Source organism: Phacochoerus africanus, chromosome 11, assembly GCF_016906955.1.
Source record: "Phacochoerus africanus isolate WHEZ1 chromosome 11, ROS_Pafr_v1, whole genome shotgun sequence".
Taxonomy (NCBI): domain Eukaryota; kingdom Metazoa; phylum Chordata; class Mammalia; order Artiodactyla; family Suidae; genus Phacochoerus; species Phacochoerus africanus.
In genome coordinates this window covers 66,369,710-66,389,121 of record NC_062554.1, presented here as the reverse complement: position 1 = coordinate 66,389,121, position 19,412 = coordinate 66,369,710, and the positions used below count along the sequence as shown (strand labels likewise).

Below are 19,412 nucleotides of genomic sequence, written 5' to 3'. Positions count from 1 at the left end.
TCGGCAGGTGGAAGTTCCAGGGCCAGGGATCAAACCCGTGCCACAGCAGTGACAATACCCGATCCTTAACCTGCTGAGCCACCAGGGAACGCCTATATGTTACATTTATAAATAGTAGTAGCAGTGATAACGAGGACAGTGATATGAGGGCTCCTAAAGTTTTCCTGGATCTCAGTCTATAGAAAATAAAGACCCAGAGGGAGGGAGGTTGGAAATTCACATGTTACTGGCTTCCACAAGTTATGTGAAGGCAAAATTCTGCCTAGACTTGTGGGAAAAGGACTAGCAATGGGAGTTAAAAGGAAGCATGCAGGGCTGCAAAAAGCAAAGAGTCAAAGATATTAACCTGTATGTCCATGGGTACCAGTAACATGTCAGAAGTCGCCCAGAGAATGATCTGTGACCGATGAGAGTTGGCCAGAGATAACCTGTCCTAGCACAGATGTTTTCCTAGTCCCTGCTGTGCCAGGGACGCCTAAGACAGAGTCCAGTGGAAACACACAACTGGGCAAAGTCACCAAGGCTTCAGACTCTCTCCTTGTAACATTTCTGAGCTCCGAGTGAATTCATTTCCTCAGGATGTGCCCTGGCAAAGACCCCCGCTTTACCACCAATATTTTATAGTTAACCAAGTAGTACCTATATGGTTCTCATTCAGTGCCTGTCTCTCTCTTTATTTTTATTTTTTTTGCCTTTTTTTTTTTGGTCTTTCTCTAGGGCCACACCTGCGGCATATAGAGTTTCCCAGGCTAGGGGTCGAATTGGAGATGTAGCTGCCAGGCTACACTACAGCCACAGCAATGCCAGATCTAAGCTGCATCTGTGACCTACACCACAGCTCACGGCAACACTGGATCCTTAACCCACTGAGTGAGGCCAGGGATTGAACCTGCAACCTCATGGTTCCTAGTTGGATTCAGTAACCACTGAGCCACGACAGGAACTCCATGTCTCGATCTTTCTTTTTCTCTTTTTTCATCCTCCAGTGTTAGAATCCATGTCAGTTAAATTTTTTGTTCATAATATTTTTGGTCCTATAACCCCAGGGTTGGGAGGGGCCTTTAAAGACAATTGTGTCCAAACCCCATTCAATCAGATTAAAGGAACTTTATTATTATTATTATTTTAGAGGTCTTGGTTTTCATTGATGCCTTCATTATTTAAAAATTTTTTTTTGCCTTTTGTCTTTCCAGGGCCGCTCCTGTGGCATATGGAGGTTCCCAGGCTAGGGGTCAAATCAGAGCTGGAGCTGCATCTGCTGGCCTACACCACAGCCACAGCAACGCCAGATCTGAGCCGCGTCTGCAACCTACACCACAGCTCACCGCAATGCAGGATCCTTAACCCACTGAGTGAGGCCAGGGATTGAACCCACAACCTCATGGTTTCTAGTTGGATTCGTTTCTATTGCGCCACGATGGGAACTCCAGATTAAAGGAACTTTAAACCAAAAGTAGAGGGAGAAAGGCAGCAGGCATAACTTGGAAAGGAAAGGAAAGCAGGGGTTCAGTGATGGTAGCCAGATAATGATTGAAAACCACCTCTGTCTGGCATCATTTCTCATGCATGAGAAAGTTGGGATTTTGCCAGGTACTGATCTCTTATATTTGTTAAATTTCTGTCTTTACCAAGGGAGAAATTAAAGTCTTGACACCTGATTAGATGTACCAAGGAAAAAAGAGACATCCAAGAAAAGACGTAGGGCTTCAAGGACTGTGAAGAATGGAGGGTTCCCCCGTGAGAGGTAGAGAAGGTAGGGAGGGGCCAAAAAACAAAAACCTGGCGGGGCGGGTGAGGGGATGGGTGCTGAGGAAAGCAGGTACCAGCTCGACTCTTGCGCATTGACTGCCTGCCAATCAGTTAGGAGTTAGAGCCAAAGACTCAGAACACAGCATCACAGAACAAGTGGACGCTTAGGGAAGGAGGGAGAAGAGACAGATTTAGCTAAGGCAACAAAAGTGACAAGGGAAAGAATGTGGCTGAAAATCAAAAGAGGACCAAGCCTTGAGGAAATGCGTACATTTTGAGGGACAGAGAAAGATGAGCTAGCAAAGAAGATACAGGAGTAATAGGAAAGAGAATTCTGGACTGGACTGGAGCAGGGAAAGCATGGAAACAGCAATTGAGGCATCCCCTTTTTAAATTTTTTTTTTCAAATTTAGGGCCACATGTGCTGCACATGGAAGTTCCCAGGCCAGGGGATGAATCGGAGCTATAGCTGCCGGCCTGCACCACAGCCACAGCAACTCAGGATCCGAACTGCATCTTCCACCTACACCACAGCCCACGGCAACACTGGATCCTTAACCCACTGAGGGAGGCCAGGGATTGAACTTCCATCCTCATGGATACTAGCCAGCTTTGTTACTGCTGAGCCATGATAGGAACTACGAGGCATCACTTTTTTTGTTTGTTTGTTTTGTCTTTTTGCCTTTTCTAGGGCCACTCCTGGGGCATATGGAGGTTCCCAGGCTAGGGGTCTAATCAGAGCTGTAGCCACTGGCCTACACCAGAGCCACAGCAATGCGGGATCCTGAACCTGCAACTTCATGGTTCACTAGTTGGATTTGTTAACCACTGAGCCACGACGGGAACTCCCGAGGCATCCCTTTTTTTAAAGGAAAGTCAGGTGGTTTGAACCTAGGCTTTTCAAGGGTCAAACATGACTGGAACCCAGGAGGGACCCTCAAAAACAAAAACCGGATTCTACCTCTTGCTTGGCTGATTTGCGTAAACAACCAAAACAAATTTTATTTCCTGGTTATGTATTACTTACTATTTACCTTCCCGACTATCTTAGAAAAACTCTTCACTGAGCCAGCATTAGATTTCTAGATCTACTGGAGAGAAACTGAATAAAAAAGGGGTCATTACTTGATTGGAGTTTCCGGTGCATCCTGGAATTCTTATATAAATCTAGCACCAGGCAAACACATTTTGCCTGCAACTGCCTAGGCACAGCATGATGCAAACCAGGAGGGCGTCATTCCTTTCTGATGAGCCCAACCAGGGTCACATATCACCTGTCACACTGTGGCCTTTGGCACTCGTGCAGCCAGCAGGGGGGCTGCAAAGCCCTCCCACTCAGGCTCCATCTATACATAGGAGGCTCAGTTTCATTCCAGAAACTGAAAAGGAACATACTTCAAGTTCAATCCTGTTCTCACTTTTGAAGGGAGGAAAAAAAAAAAAAAAAAGCTTGCTCCCTATTTAAGATATCCACCTATTCATTTTAAATGGAAGACATTCTCCCGGGGAGGCACTCCATTCCTCTCTAGTTTTAAGTGAAATTATGAAAGAAAGGGGAAGAAGAAAGAAACAGAGGAACAGGAGGAAAGAGCATTGCAATGAAATTTTTGCAATTTAAAAACTGTGTAATTGCATCCGATGGTGTTCTCATTAAAAGGAAATCCAGGAGTTCCTGTCGCAGTGGTTAACGAATCTGACTAGGAACCATGAGGTTGCAGGTTCAATCCCTGGCCTTTCTCAATGGGTTAAGGATCCGGCGTTGCCGTGAGCTGTGGTGTGGGTTGCAGACGCAGCTTAGATCCTGCGTTGCTGTGGCTCTGGCGTAGGCCGGCAGCTGCAGCTACAGCTCCGATTAGACCCCTAGCCTGGGAACCTCCATATGCCGTGGGAGTGGCCTAAGAAATGGCAAAAAGACAAAAAAAAAAAAAAAAAGGAAATCCAAAAGAGAGAAGGCAGGAAAAAATATTGACATCGAAGCTAAGAAAACTGAGGGCTAGGTTATCAACTTCCCTGGCTGGACTGCCCAGCCAGTGGAAGCAGTCATCCAGCTGAAGCCCTTGCAGGTATGCCACCACCATAGAAACCATTTGCCCTCTACAGTCCATCATCTCCCTGTGGCTACAGCCACTGTGAATTACCCTAAATGATTTTTTTTGGTTTGTTTTTTTGTCTTTTTAGGGCCGTACCCATGGCGCATGGAGGTTCCCAGGCTAGGGGTCGAATCGGTGCTATAGCTGCCAGCCTATGCTACAGCCACAGCAACACCAGATCCTTAACCCACTGAGTGAGGCCAGGATCGAACCTGCGTCCTCATGGATCCTAGTCGGGTTCGTTAACCACTGAGCCACAACAGGAACTCCCCAAATGATTTTTTAAAGCCTGGATCAGCTTTCCCCTGAGTAGACACAAAGACATTTCTGAGCCCTCTCCACCCCCTCCCTGCTCACTGCATAGCTGGTATGAGCTTAGGGGATACAAAACCATTCTAGTATTTGCCATATGTAATGTATAATTAGGAAGTCAAACTGGTTACTGAAGAAAATACTTCAATTAATTTTTTTTTAAACAAGCACAAGTGCTGTTGAGATGATCCGTTGATGTGGATTGTCCATGCTGCGCTAAGATCCCTCCTCATGTGGGTCAGGCCAGCTAGCTGCTCACTGCTGTGCCAGATTTTAATACAACACTGAAGATCAGGCACAAAACTGCAGAGTTCAACATCCCTTCCTTATCATTCCTAGACCAGACTCCGCTTTACATTTTTAGCAAGTCTTAGAAATACATCTAGGATGACCATGCCACCGGAAACACACAAAAACCCGCAGATTTGGTCTAGGTGATTCGTTGCTTTGAGTTACTGACTGACATGTTGGTACGGATGTATGAAGTGTGAGGCCTCATTCAGGGTCTCGTAGAGAAGTGGTGCCAGCGATAGTTCTGGCACAATCTGCTATAGTCAAAGCAGATTTCTAGCATGGAAGAGGGTAGAGGAATGAGTCAGAAGGACCATGCACCAACTCCCACCCCTGACCGCTAAATCAGTGAAGGTGCCATAGTAGTAGACACACTCTGACTATACGGTACATTGCAAACACAGGCATGGAGTCAGAAGTGTCTGCTCCATCCACAGCGGAGTTCCACAAATGTCTGGGAGGGACCCATTCTCACAGCCCACAGGCCTGGCTCTTGCTGGGCGGGCCCTTACCTGTTTCCTCACGGTTGAGCTACGCCTGTGGTTGAATCAGCATGGACAGATCCAGCAACAGGGAGGAGAAAGGGAGAAATGGGATGCAAAACAATCTGTGAGATGGTTAATGAAACGAGTCCTATGAATCCGTTCAGTCCCAGAAACGGCTGAGAGACTTGCTAATTTACCTTCGACACGAAGCCCAATAAAGCGCTTTTCACCAAAGCTTGGGGGTCTCTTTTTAATGTCTGCCACCAGTCAAGAGCAGAATCGGAGGGAACGGGCTCGTTGTGGAGCAAAATATATATGGGTCAGACAACAGGAAGAGCCAGCCAAGGTCGCACAGTGAATAACACAGCGTAAGGGAATTAAACTCAGTACTTTTCCCTCCCACAGAACGTGCTGTAGATACGGGACTTCAGGTGAACTTTACCACCAAGAAGATATATTCCACGGAAATCCGTCACCCTGGTTCCCTCTCGTCAACGAGACTGGTATATGAATGGGATCTTTATTGTAATCCGCAACGACAAAATGATGAAAGCCAAATGAAGCTATTTTTAAATAATGAGCCTATAATTGTAAATGGCCTCATGATTATTGTGTGTGTTGGCAGATAGAAGTGGTTTATATAATGGGCTAACCCGGGGTCTCTGCGGAGTCCGGCCCATTAAGGCTCTTTCCCCAGTTAAATCAGCACATTTTTCGGCATCTTGGAACCGCTGGCTGGAGGAATGCCTTGCTCTCCACCAACTCACGAGTTCTCTCATCGCAGCTCCATGACCGAGAGAGAAAATATTTGGCCGGGGTGGGGGAGGGCGGGGCCGTGGGGAAAGATCAGGAGGGCTGCATATTTGTACAGCAGGCAAGGATTGGGACCAATGCTGCTGGCAAGTAATGCAATGTAATATTGCATTATCTAGCAACACTCACTAATTAGAGGCTGTCATCTTTTCCGTGTATTTTAAAAAAAAACAAAACACCAAAAAAACCTCCGGTCAAATGCTATCGTCTGATCATCCGTCTAGGGGTCAGAGAGGTCTCAAAACCCATATGTTGAAGTCTGGAAGCTAAGGTTAGGTTGCCAGACTCCTCCTGCATCCAGCATTTCTTTGCAATGCAGTGGTTTGGGGGAGTCTCTGGGACTATCTCAGCAAGTGGTAACTCCCTTCACTCAGCTCTGTCCGGCAAATCCCATTTCCCTCTGAGGCCAGATGGGGTCAGCAAGGCATCCAAAGCTCTAACACTCAACTCCCTGGCTCTTTCCCAGGCTGGGATGGCTCTACCCTGCCGGCCTCTCTGTATCCCTTCCCAGGGCTGGCTCAGGCCACACCTACCTGGCCAGACTGCAATCTGTCCGCTGACCTGTTGGAAAGACAAAGGCAAAAAGCACATGTTGAAGCAGAAGGGGTGAGAGGGGTAGACTTGATTCCAGGAATGACCGAGTCTGCCCACCTCCCCAGGGAGCCGCTAGCATCATGCCTTCCTGGCCTAAAAGAAGAGCGTCCCCAGGGTTCTGGGCAAGTGCTGCTTCTGATGCTTGTTCCCAGCTCAGGGCTGCTGGTGTCCCGAAATCTTAGATTTGCCTACTCTACTTCCCAGTGGGAAAATAGGAGCACCAGCGAGGCAGGTCAGACTTTAGAGAACAAATTCTTAGAAGCCCTCCCAGAGATGAAATTCAGCTTCTCCTGTATGTTTGCCAGGTGTGTGTGGTGAGGAGAGAAGAATGAGCTTGCCTGCCCTTCATATGTGAACACACACACACATGGTTGAGGGTGATGGGGAAGAAGGAAGGAATAGTTACTTGGGTAGAGGAGGGAATGTATCTGGAAGTTCTAGTTTTAAATCCATATTAAATTCTCACTCCCATTAAGGTGGGCTGAAATGACAAGGAAAAATATGAGATTTAAAATACTGATACTGCTATTAGCTTGTGATTCTCAATCCAAGGTGGGCTCTAATACTAAGTTTAATGGATCATGGGCAGCCTTCAAAAATGGAATTGGAGGAGTTCCCGTCATGGCTCAGTGGAAACGAATCTGACTGGCATCCATGAAGATGCAGGTTCGATCCCTGGCCTCACTCAGTGGGTTAAGGACCTGACGTTGCTGGGAGCTGTAGTGTAGGTCGCAGACACAGCTCAGATCCCGAGTTGCTGTGTCTGTGGCATAGGCCAGCAGCTATAGCTCCGATTCAGCCGCTAGCCTGGGAACCTCCAAATGCCATGGGTGAGGCCCTAAAGAGTCAGAAAAAAAAAGTGGAATTGAAAATTTTAACATCCATCTGAAGTACTGTTATGTTTTTAAAAAATACACATGCAGTGCCCATGGGCCATCATGTAACCCGGGTTGCTTTCTTTGGGTTCACAGTTAACCAAGCTGGGACCAGGGAAAGCGGAAGCAGGCGCTGAGCTGGGGAAGCAGAGATCAGCTCCCAGGCTCCTCATCCACGTTCCTGGAAAGGCGACTCCAAGGGTGGGGGGAGGGCAGGGCTTTTTCTTGCCTTTAAAAGTTGCTAATTGTTGATTACAGTTCAGCACATCTTGAGCAACACCCTCCCCCACCCCTAACAGCCTCTCCTACTAAAGGCTCAGCTTTCATCTGCAAAAATATTATTCGGAGCCATTATTTCCAACATCTGTCCCACTTCCATTCTGGAATATTCATACACATCAATTATCCCTCTGTGGCAAGAACAAGGGGCTCTTGCGTTACGGTGACAAATACGTACAGAAGGCAGGGACATGATGACTTGCACACAGGAAGATCTATTTTTTTCCCCTTATAGCTAGAACTTGTCATCTTTAGATGAAACTTGCAGCACTAATGAATGGTCACTAACCTTCACCCCATCATAGTAGCACATTTGGGGCAGGTATGTATGTTGCAAACCCATTCATTCTCTCTCTCTCTCTCTCTCACTCCCTGAGGCCCCGTTTCCCATCTCATTTATGGGCCATGTTTAGATTATCTTGGCAAAAAGAAATCACAGTTATAACCTGCCTCAAATAGTTCTGGGCTTGCTTTCTACCGATTCCCCACGGAGCAATCTGATAACCCAAGAGTAAAGATTTTCTATCAGCAAAGTTTGGATCTCGATGCCTAAACCTGTTCAGCCTGAGTCCCTTGGGTGGTGAGGAGGCAAGAGAACAGAAGTTACTTAATAGGCTTTCTTCACATAAAAGAAAATGCCTTAAAAATCACAAGATCAAAGACATTGGAGATAAAAGAATTAATCATCTGGGGGAATCAATTGTTCAGGGCAGGAGAACAGGGCCAGAAGGGTGGGTAGGAGGCTCTGGTCTGAAAAGTGGGGCTCTGATTCCTGGGGCCATTGAGCCAATGAGCGCTGAATACTCTCCCAGATGCTGCAGTTGGTCTAAGGAGGGCTCAAGACTTTACTGGAGAATGCCAGGCCTCTGCGTGAGGGCAGGTTTTGCCTTTTACTGGCATTATTACATATTCTCTGTTCCCTGCAGCCTCTCCTTCCTCATCTTTAAGTGAGGAGATTAGTGGCAGAGGGAGGTGGGGCAGGGCCGGAGAGGCACCCCCAACCTGGGGATCCCCATAATCATAGGATGCTGAGAGCTGGGCAGGAGACCTGGGCAGGATGCCAAAAACCCCAGGAAAGCTTCTCTTTCAACCTTGGCCTTCTGTTTGATAGCTAAGGAGAGGAAGTTGAGAGGGCCAGGCCGTTCCTCTGCCTCGCTACTTTCCAGGGTCTGGTTAACATCATCCTATGAGATGAGACGGTCTATTTGGCACCACCGCTCCAGCATGGCCAAAGCAGGGGGAGGGCTACCTCCTAGCGCCAGAACCTTCAAAGCAGGAAGAAACCGCTGCCCCACCTTGAAGCCACAGACAGCAGCAGTCTGCCCATCAGCCTTGCCCGTGAAAATCTTCACCTCTCCCTGGAGCTGCTGGGCAGCTCACCTCACAGCTTCCCATTGTCTTGCTCCAGCCTCAGTCCCGCCACAGGGGAGCTGAGAGTTTTACCAAAGTGTCTGGACAGTAAATAACCCACCAGCTCCTTTGCTCCAGCAGTGACAGAGGAGGCGAGGGAGGGGGGCTGCGTGGAGAACAGACATGCTCCATTGCAACAAATAGATGATGCACATTAGTGCTTCATTAAGCGCTGGCCTTTCCCCATCACTCAAGCAGTCATTTGGGGCGTGTGCTCCCACGTCAGACAAGCGAGGAAAAGCCATGCATGCACATAACCGGATCAGGGCCACTGGGCTGAGGATGGAGGCGTGTGCTCAGCGCGAGGGCCCAGGGCTCAGCCGTCCCCTCACGGCCGAATCCCCAGCAGAGCCCACACTCACTCTCTCCCAGGGTTTTCTGGAGCAGGTCATGCTTGGCTTGCAGCTTGGTGATGAGGTTCCTGCCCTCCAGGTACTCCTTCATTTTCTGGAACAGAGGAAGAGGACAAAGAACAGTCAGACTCTTGAAGGGGAAAAAAAAAAAAAATCACAGACACTCAGCTGTACAAGTCCCTTTCTAAGAGGGCTTTTGGTTTCTGACCCAATTTCCACTAGGTCTGATTTTCATTTCTTGAAAACCCTGAGCATCGGGGCAGCTGCCGTTAGTTATTCCTGGTGGATTAGTATCTTGCTCTACACCCTCCTGGGAGCCCCATATCGGCCGCTGTCAGAAACTATCTCCTGAGTCCCCCATTCATATCTTTCAGCTCCGTGGAAGAAGAGCAGGGGGTGAATGGACTCACTGAGCCCCGCCTTCTTGGTGTGAGGATATACACTTGTACACCTCCAGTGACATCCAGCCCTACCTGGCCCCTCCCAGAGTGCATCCTTTCTTTCTTTATTTTAATTTTTTGCTTTTTAGGGCCACACCTTCGGCATATGGAGGTTTCCAGGCTAGGGGTCGAATCAGAGCTGCCGCTGCCAGCCTACACCACAGCCACAGCAACTTGGGATCTGAGCTGCATCTGTGACCTACACCACAGCTCACGGCAATGCCAGATCCTTAACCCCACAGAGTGAGTCCAGGGATTGAACCCGCAACCTCATGGTTCCTCGTTGGATTCATTTCCGCTGCGCCATGACGGGAACTCCTCTTTCGTTCTATTTTTTTGAAGCTTTATTGAAGTAGAGTTGGTTTACAATGTTGTGGTCGTTTTCGCTGTACAACAAAGTGATTCAGTTCTACATGTACACACGGCCATTCTTTTCCAGCTCTTTTCCCATATAGATTATCACAGAATATTGGATAGAGTTCCCCGTGCTACACAGCAATTCCTTCACACCAGGAGTGACGTCGAGGGCAGGCTCAGCCGCTGCCTCGGCTGCAAGCACGGCCCTCACGGCATCTTTGTCTGAACCGTATTTTAATCAGCCTCCTCCTCCATTCTGCACGGAATCTTTGTGGAAAGCTTGGGATTTCTGAGCACACAGAGGGAGGGGCTGCCACCCCCCCACCTGCACACACACACATCTGGGCAGCTCCAAACGCAAGATGAGGTTTATGGAAATACGATCCCATCGGCTCTGACAGTCAAGATGTGATTGCTGGGCTGTGTACTTTGTGATCTGACCTCTCTCCACCCTTGTCTGTCCAGCGAGAGGCTGTATTTCCCTGGGCAATTCATCAAAATCTCAAAACAACTCTATGAACTATTATTATCATGATCCCCATTTTACGGAAGAGGGCACTGAGATTTGGGAAGATTAAATAAATTGTTCTAGGTCAAATGATGACTGAGTGATGGAGCCAGGAGCCAAACATACGTATCTGGACAATATAATGTGTGCTTTTAACCATCATGATAACCCATTCTGTCTGTCTCTTATGGTACAACAGGAGGAAAGAAGCAGAACAAAAGTTCACAGTAGTAATTCTGTATATATGTGCAGCAATTTACGAGCTTTGAGAGCACCTTAGCATGTCCTCCGCTCTCGTGATCACTCTGTACAGCACATAGGGAAGACATCAGTATTTCCTATTACAGATGAGAAGGGGAAGAGGGTATTAAATAAAGTGGTGATGGCTGCAGTCTAGGAAGAGGTAGTGCCAAGTCTGAATCCCAGGTCTTGGGACCCAACGCAGTGTCTTCAGCCCACCCTACCCTGAGGCTGTTCACGGGTTCCCTAGGTTGTCCCCTAATGCAATGGTTCATCTGCTGGGTCAGAAGCCCATGTCTCAACTCAAGAGACCAAATGGCAGTGTTTCCCGGAGTGGGCTCTGTGAAGGTGATATGTGGTGATATGTGAAGTAGTTGGAGGAGTAAGTGGATAAAACATTTAAAATTATAATAGGCGTTCCTGTCGTGGCTCAGTGGTTAATGAACCCGACTAGCATCCATGAGGATGCAGGTTTGATCCCTGGCCTCACTCAGTGGGTTAAGCTGTGGTGTAGGTCGCAGACGTGGCTCGGATCTGACATTGCTGTGGCTGTGGTATAGGCCAGCAGCTGTAGCTCTGATTCGAGCCCTCGTCTGGGAACTTCTACATGTGGCCCCCAAAAGACAATAAAATAAAATAAAATAACATAAAATAAAATAAAATAAATAAAACAAAATAAAAATAGTTCTGTCTCTCTTTTAATACGCTAACCAAAAAATATATAATTATATGTCAAGCCTTTGATTTTTTTTATCTTTCTTTTTTGATGGCTGCTTTCACAGCATATGGAAATTCCGGGCTAGAGGTTGAATCAGAGCAGCAGCTGCTGGCCTACACCACAGCCACAGCAACACTGCAACCTGTGGCAACGCCAGATCCTTAACTCACTAATCAAGGCCAGGGATGGAACCTGCATCCTCATAGACACTATGGTGGGTTCTTGACCCACTGAGCCACCACGGGAACTCCAAGCCTTTGATTTGATGGCTACTATCACTTGGGGGAAAAGCAGAAAGAAAGGATGAAAAAATGTGAGTTACTTTTATTCTGTACCTTTCTGCACAGTATGAACTTTTAACCAAGAGCATGTATTTCTCTTTCTCCCTCTTTCTCTGGTTAAAAACAAAGAAAAACACCAATTTCTCTGGGATGCTCATTCTGGCTCCCACGTTCACCTAGATGCTTCTGCGTGAACCTTCAAGCACTTCCTACCCAGCCCTGTCACGGAGGCTTTGCTGCTCCTGTGTCTTTCCCTCCAGATTTTCTATTCTCTATGGTCAGAGACTGTAGCATTCATTTTTCTTTGCATCCCTGATGCTTAGGACTGTGCCAGGCAGGTAGCGGACACTCCAATAATGCTTGAAAATGAGTAAAGCATTAATTACTCATTAAAACAGTCTCACTCTCCTCTGGATAGAGGCTTCCTCCAAAGTTGCAAACCAAGCCCCCAAGTGTGTCCCTACTTTCTGAATTAAAGAGAAGACAAACCAAAAACAAGCCCTGTGCCAAATCCTTCCTGCTGCTTTACTTACAACCCGTTCCCTCAGTTCCTTTGTGCTTTTGCACGAGAACATCTGCATGAAAAGAGGCTCTGTTGTCACCTTCCCTGTCCCATCTGCTCCAGCTGCCAGCTCACCTGCTGTCAGTCTTCCCCGGGCAACATCCTAATAATCCCCAACCAACACCTAATTGTGAGGCTTGGAATGGTCCTTCGGGGCCTGGAGGCGAAACACCTTCAGGACACGTCCGCTGCTAACATCCTAACCATCAGGGGCCCCTCTCTGGAAAGTTATCCCAAGGAGACGCTAAAGGATTCCTAATGAGGAAAAATTCACCCAGACACTGCAACCCTTAACAAATAAGACCAGACTGCTCAGAAAACAGCCAAAATTCAAAGGAGATGGGCGCAAATTCCTTTCTCTTACTCATGTGTACACCTGTGATTCCGGAAATCATTTTTTTTGCACTCGTGTTCACAGTTCACCAGTTAACTCCAGCTGTCGCTCCATGCACCATTAAAATACAGAGCAATCTGATCAGGAGGTATGATGAATTACCTTTTCAGTTTCCTTTCAATCCTGAAGGATCAAAAACTGTGTCAAGGTATGACCTGCATCTCTCAGAGTGGCAACAGTGGTTGGAAGTTTCCCATCTAGGTAGGCTGGATACGGGAAGGTGAAGCACCCTACAGTTTGCAGGCATGTCGTGTATCACTTCCCCATCCTGCCTGTAAACTGGCGCTCATCTGTACGGCATAAGCTGGGAGAGGGAACCCGGCCTCTTCTGGTGGAACTGAACTAGGAGGCTCCAGCTGCTGCTGACCATACACACAGCCAAGGGAGCCGAGAGAGCCGAAGACAAGGGAGAAACAGGTGGCCTTTCAGTGATTTCTAGAGACCAGGAGGCCAGGGAAAGAACAATCTACTGTCATCTCAAAACTCTTCCTTGGGCAATAAGGGTCACTTTCCTTATTTATTTACTTATTTGTTTATTTATTTATTTCATCCTTTTAGGGCCACACCTGTGGCATATGGAGGTTCCCAGGCTAGGGGTCCAATAGGAGCTGTAGCTGCCGGCCTACACCACAGGCACAGCAACGCAGGATCTGAGCTGCATCTGCGACCTACACCACAGCTCACGGCAATGCCAGATCCTTAACCCACTGAGCAAGGCCAAGGGTGGCAAACCCGCATCCTCATGGATGCCAGTCCGGTTCGTTAACCGCTGAGCCACGATGGGAACTCCACTTTTCTTATTTAAACCATATCCCAATATTAAGTAATTAATTTCCTTTCATTCTATGCCCTGTACCCTACTCCCCCCCTAGACATCTAAAGGTAAAAACCTGGAATTGTCCTCAAAGGAGGAGAAAAGAAAGGCTCAGGTTCTATTCCAGATCACCAGAATGAGATTACATTCCTAAAACACAGCCTGTTCCCTCTGACTGCCGTGCCCCGCCCCCTCCCATTTTTCACTCAATATTATCAAAATTGAGAATTTCTTCCAAAAGCAGGAAGAAAGGCAAGCATCTATTGGGCGGGTTTGGTTTCTGCCATTGTGACCTGCCAATTCCATTTTATTTATTTATTTATTTATTTATTTATTTATTTATTTATTTATTTTTAGGGCCACTCCTGAGGCACATGGAGGTTCCCAGGCTAGGGGTAGAATCGGAGCTGCAACTGCTGGCCTACCCACAGCCACAGCAATGAAGGATCCTTAATTTCCTGAGCGAGGCTAGGGATCAAACCCGCATCTTCACGGATACTAGTCAGGTTCATAACCCGCTGAGCCACAACGGGAACTCCCCAATTCAATTTTATGATCTTATTAATTGCTTTCTTAATAATTCCTAATTGGTTATTAACTGTCAGTGATGTTTTCCTTATTGAAAAGGATTAGCATAAAATTTTTTCTTTCTGAGCCTGCCCTCCCTGACAGACATTTTTATTGCAATCAAATAGAGAAGCTTGGGTTGGGATATTCTAGTCCTACCACTAACTGACTCTTCCTACCTCGGGCAGTCTCTTGACTGCCATCGCCCTAGGTTTCCCATGTGAAAAACAGGGATAATGTGTTTTCCCACAAGGGTAGTAAGATGAAATAAGATAACAAGCATGACTGTGACTGTTAGCACAGGGTCTGGCATCATAGCGCCGATGCTCAAACGTACTCCTTAGGGGAGTTCCTGCTGTGGCACAGTGGGATCAGCAGCATCTCTGCAGCACCAAGATGCAGATTCGATCCTCGGCCCGGCACACTGGGTTAAAGGGTCCACCCTTGCTGCAGTGGCACTGGCTGCAACTGTGGCTCTGATTAGATCCCTGGCTTAGAAACTCCATATGCTGCAGGGTGGCCAAAAAACCCAAATAAAACAAACAAACAAACAAAAAGTATTCCTTAGGGAGTTCCCTGGTGGCCTAAGCGGTTAAGGATTTGGCATTGGCACTACCGTGGCTTGGGTCACTGCTATGGCACAGGTTTGATCCCTGGCCTCAGAACTTCCACAGCCTTGGGCATGGCCAAAAAAAATTATTCCCTGTACAGAATCACCTGCTCAGTTAACCTAAAACAGTCTTTCTTTAAGCCTCTTTGCTTTGTGATAATATTTAAGAAAGCTCAATCAAAGCAGGTTTTGGAGCTTAAAGAAAAAAGAGGCACAAGAATGCTTTTCAAATTTAATTTTAAAATACTGCTTCCCTTTAAATGCTACTTACTGACTCTTCCAACCTCGGGCAGTCTTATCTGGTGGTATAAAATTCAGGGATCTCGCCTAGGCCTTGAATTTAATCTGTGAACCTAGGGCCATAAGCCTCCACGGCTGCCAGAAGGTGGGGTGGGTGGGAGGAATGAGTATGCCCAGCCAGCCCTGTGCACAGAGACACCCAGATGTCATTACTGTGGTTGCTTCCCCACCATTCAAGCACGCTGACATCTCCCCTCCTCCTTGTCAATTTTTAAAGCAGGAAACAGCTGTCAGACAGAATACATAATACAGTAAACCTTTCAAGAGAAGCATATCTCTCTATTTTAATTGACAGGACAGGGGCATTCATTCATTTGTACCTGCTTAGCACACATTTAGTATTTGTTTATTCTTGGAGGAGACCAAGATAAAAAAAAGATCGTGGACCACACCAAGTCTAGGGGTCTTAGAGTGATGCCCATTTAATGGCCAAGGAACCGGCTCCTCTCCAACCTCTTACCCAAATCTGCTCCTCCAAATTTAGGCAGTCTAGCTTTGCTTATTTTATCGCTGTAATCCCCCCTTCTCCATTTCATCCTCCACTCAAGAACCCCATACTCAAACCCCCATACAAGGAAAACCTATATAGGTTTTTTTTTTTTTTTTTTTGTCTTTTCAGGGCTGCACCCATGGCAAAAGGAGGTTCCCAGGCTAGGGGTCTAATCAGAGCTGTAGCTGCTGGCCTACGCCACAGCAACGCAGGATACGAGCGCATCTGCGACCTACACCATAGCTCATGGCAACACCAGATCCTTAACCCACCGAGCAAGGCCAGGAATCGAACTTGCAACCTCATGGTTACTAGTCGGGTTTGTTTCCACTGCGCCATGACGGGAACTCCAAAACCTATATAGATTTGACAGTACTTAGCTAAAGACAGTGAGCATTACTGCCTATGAGCAGGGAATTGGTTAAATAAATGATGGTACATCTATCCTTACAACAGAATTCTGTGCAGCCATAAAAAGGAGGCAGATCTTTTTGGACTAATATGAAGGTAATATCCAAAATAAATTAAGTTGCAGCAACATGGATGGAACTACAGACTCTCATTCTGAGTGAAGTAAGTCAGAAAGAGAAAGACAAACACCATGATATTACTTATATATGGAATCTAACATATGACACAAGTGAAACTTTCCACAGAAAAGAAACTCACGGACTTAGAGAAGAGACTTGTGGTTGCCACGAGGGAGGGGGAGGAAGTGGGATGGACTGGGAGTTTGGGGTTAGTAGATGCAAACTATTCCATTTGGAGTGGATAAGCAATGAGATCTGGCTGTATAGCACTGGGAACTATATCTAGTCACTTGTGATGGAACAGGATGGAGGATAATGTGAGAAAAAGAATATATATATATATATATATATATATATATATGACTGGGTCACTTTGCTATACAGTAGAAATTGACAGCCTGGGTCACTTTGCTATACAGTAGAAATTGACAGAACACTATAAACAACTATAATGGGAAAAATAAAAATCATAAAATATAGTGAAAAAAGCAAAGTGAAGAACAGTAGGAATGGTATACTTCTATTTGCATTTCTATATTTTTTCATTACATTTCTAATGTAATAATATTATGTTGAAGGGTACAGCAGTGGTTGTCTCCACACAGAATACCCCGGAAGGACAGTGAAGAAACTGGTCTCAAACACTGGTGGGGGCGAGAGGAAGTGAGGGTTGGGGTGGGTAGAGGTCTGACTTTTTTCTGTAAGCTCTTTTGTAATCTTTGCATCTTTAAAAAAATCTTTTCCTTAAAACGTTTACAATAAAAAAGAGAATGGGAAAAAATGGAGAGTGCTGGATTGTGTGTGGTAGAAGACAAATGAGGCAAAGCCAAGGAGGTCAGAAAACATCTTCTCACTGAGAGCAAAGAGGAGCAGAAAGCCGCTGAGCTGTTTCTGAGGCTTCCCTCACCTCAGCTTCCTCCGCAGGGCATAGAGAAAATGCCTGTGGCCAGACACCAGAAGACCAGGGTTCTGGTTTCAGCTCTTGCTGAGGACACTGGATTTGGATTTTTTTTAAATTAAAAAACATTATTATTATTATTATTATTATTTGTCTTTTGTCTTTTTAGGGCCGCACCCACAGCATATGGAGGTTCCCAGGCTAGGGGTCCAATCGGAGTGACAGCTGCCAGCCTACACCGCAGCCACAGCAACGTGAGATCCAAGCCTCATCTGCGACCTACAGCACAGCTCAGGACAACTCAGGATCCTTAACCCACTGAGCGAGGCCAGGGATGGAACCCTCAACCTCATAGTTACTAGCCGGTTAACTAGTTTGTTAATCACTGAGCCACGATGGGAACGCCTGAATTTTTTTTTTTTTTTTAATCTTTCACATAAGAAGGTTTAGTTAGATGATTTAAAATTCCATGCTTATTTTCCTGGGACTCTTGCAAATGACTGACCTTTCCAGGTCATGCTTCAAATTTCTACTTGATGTCATCTGGGCAGATCAATCTGATGACAGCCGAGAGTGGTGGAAAAGCTTTCCTCGCAGCCCTCTGGGTCACGAGGTGCATGCTAAGGGTCAAAGCCATGACAACCTTCCCCAAACAAGGGAACTTCTAGGATGTGCTACTCTGATGTCTTTGAAGGGCAAAGGGAAGCACAAGGGCAAGGTTTGTGGAGGCCAAAGACAAAGAAAAGCACATTGGCAGAGGTGTTGGCTTTGTCGGGCTTGCCAAGCACAGGCAGCCATCCTGGTGAACATGCACAGCCCCTTCCCTCGACTGTCCATTCTGCCACCCCCCCAAAAAGTCCTTTTATCATGAATTGAATTATCTGACGCATCCCAAACACCCATCACGAAAGGGATGAACTCTCTTGTAAATCTGTTACTAGACAAGCCCAGACAAAAAACGTACCTGTTAGCCAAGGAAATTTGCACACAATTTTGATAAGTAGTACTCTGGCCACAAAGGACAGGAAATGAGTTAGAGGACATCAGTGCATTCAGAGGGGAAAGGGTGGGCGGGATATGAGAGGTCACCAGTTTGAATGTGGTCACTCCTGAAGGTCATTTAAATACAAATGTTCGAGCTTCATTTAAAGCCCAAAAGCAATTTCTGACAGTCTTAAATAGAGATTTGGATGTCCAAAATTCTTATTTAATCCCAAACATGGAAATCCTCTGCCATGTAACAGGTTTGGGTCATTTAAGTAGTGTTATATCTAAGCAGTCCAGACAGACCAGCCAGACAATCCTATTATTAAAAGCCTCCAGAGTATTAGACAACCTCCTGAGATACAGAGGCTTGGGGAGGTACACAACCTTCATTATAGACAAGAAGTTTTCTTAACGTCTGTTCCAGGTTTTTCATGCCTTTATGCTTTTTGCCTCCAAGAATGCCCTTCTCCTCTTGATTCATGCCTGATGGGTACAAAAGTCACTGTGTGTGTGATGTTACCTCAACTCCATCCATCCTGGTTGCCATTTCTCAACGTGAGCATGTATGCACTTAACATTTTTTACATTTATCTTTTTAGTTATAAAAATCAACCTATTGTAATTATTTAGAAATATAGACAGTTAAAAAAAAGTTCTCCCTTCATAAACCTAATCCCATCATTCCTCTCTGCATTTTACTTTCTCAGCATTCCCAGCTTATAGCACACTGTCTGGTACATAGCTGATCCTTAATAAATAACTAACGGATTTAAGTTACTTTTTATTGAATGCATTAATACTGATAATAAATTTTCAGCATTTTTGAGCACTCACTACAAAACAGGTAATGTGCTATTTTACAAAAATGAACGAATGAGTCAAAATGCCATTCTAGTCTTTCTCTGTATGGATTTGAGTATTTTACACATAAATATATTTCAAGGACATTATAATTAAATGACTTAGAAAAATATTAATAATTTGTTAAATGAAGGCAGCAGATTATAAAACAATATGCAGAGCAGTATCCCATTTTTTTCTAATAAAATTATAAACATGCACTCACATATGTGTGTACGTGTAGAAAAAAACCCAGGAGGGAACATATTCTAATACTATTATCTCTATAAGTGTTTGGGATTATGGATGATGTTTAGTTTCTTTTTTGCTTCTAAATTTTATATAATGAGCAAGTTTTGATTTGTATAGTAAGCAAAACAATGTTATTTTAAAAGAATAGTACTGTGAAACCATTCCCTTTCAACAGTCTTCTTCAGGATTCAAAAAATATATATACATTTGAAGAATTCTTAGCTTAACTATGTGAAAAAACAGATTTCTTCTTTAAGAGAGACAGCAAATGACTCGTGTTCTTAATGGAGAAAGGGCAGCGTTCAAAGAAGAATTAAACAAATGGTTCCAGTTGGAGGAAAAATTCAATTTACTACATGCAGACTGTTCCTTG

General features: G+C 45.7%; 1 protein-coding gene across 10 annotated transcripts in view; it reads right to left on the bottom strand.

Annotated features, from left to right (window-relative positions):
• Positions 1 to 19,412, bottom strand: part of SRGAP2 (SLIT-ROBO Rho GTPase activating protein 2) — a 276,234-nt gene that overhangs the window by 44,637 nt on the left and 212,185 nt on the right. For 9 of the 10 annotated variants that reach the window (XM_047752470.1, XM_047752469.1, XM_047752471.1 and 6 more), the window contains exons 11-13: positions 9,261 to 9,345; positions 6,274 to 6,301; positions 4,955 to 4,979 (exon numbers count right to left, since the gene is read on the bottom strand). In XM_047752470.1, the coding sequence (XP_047608426.1) occupies positions 4,955 to 4,979; positions 6,274 to 6,301; positions 9,261 to 9,345 (138 nt within the window). The remainder of the gene's footprint in view (positions 1 to 4,954; positions 4,980 to 6,273; positions 6,302 to 9,260; positions 9,346 to 19,412) is intronic. The other variant, XR_007130747.1, reaches the window with a different exon arrangement.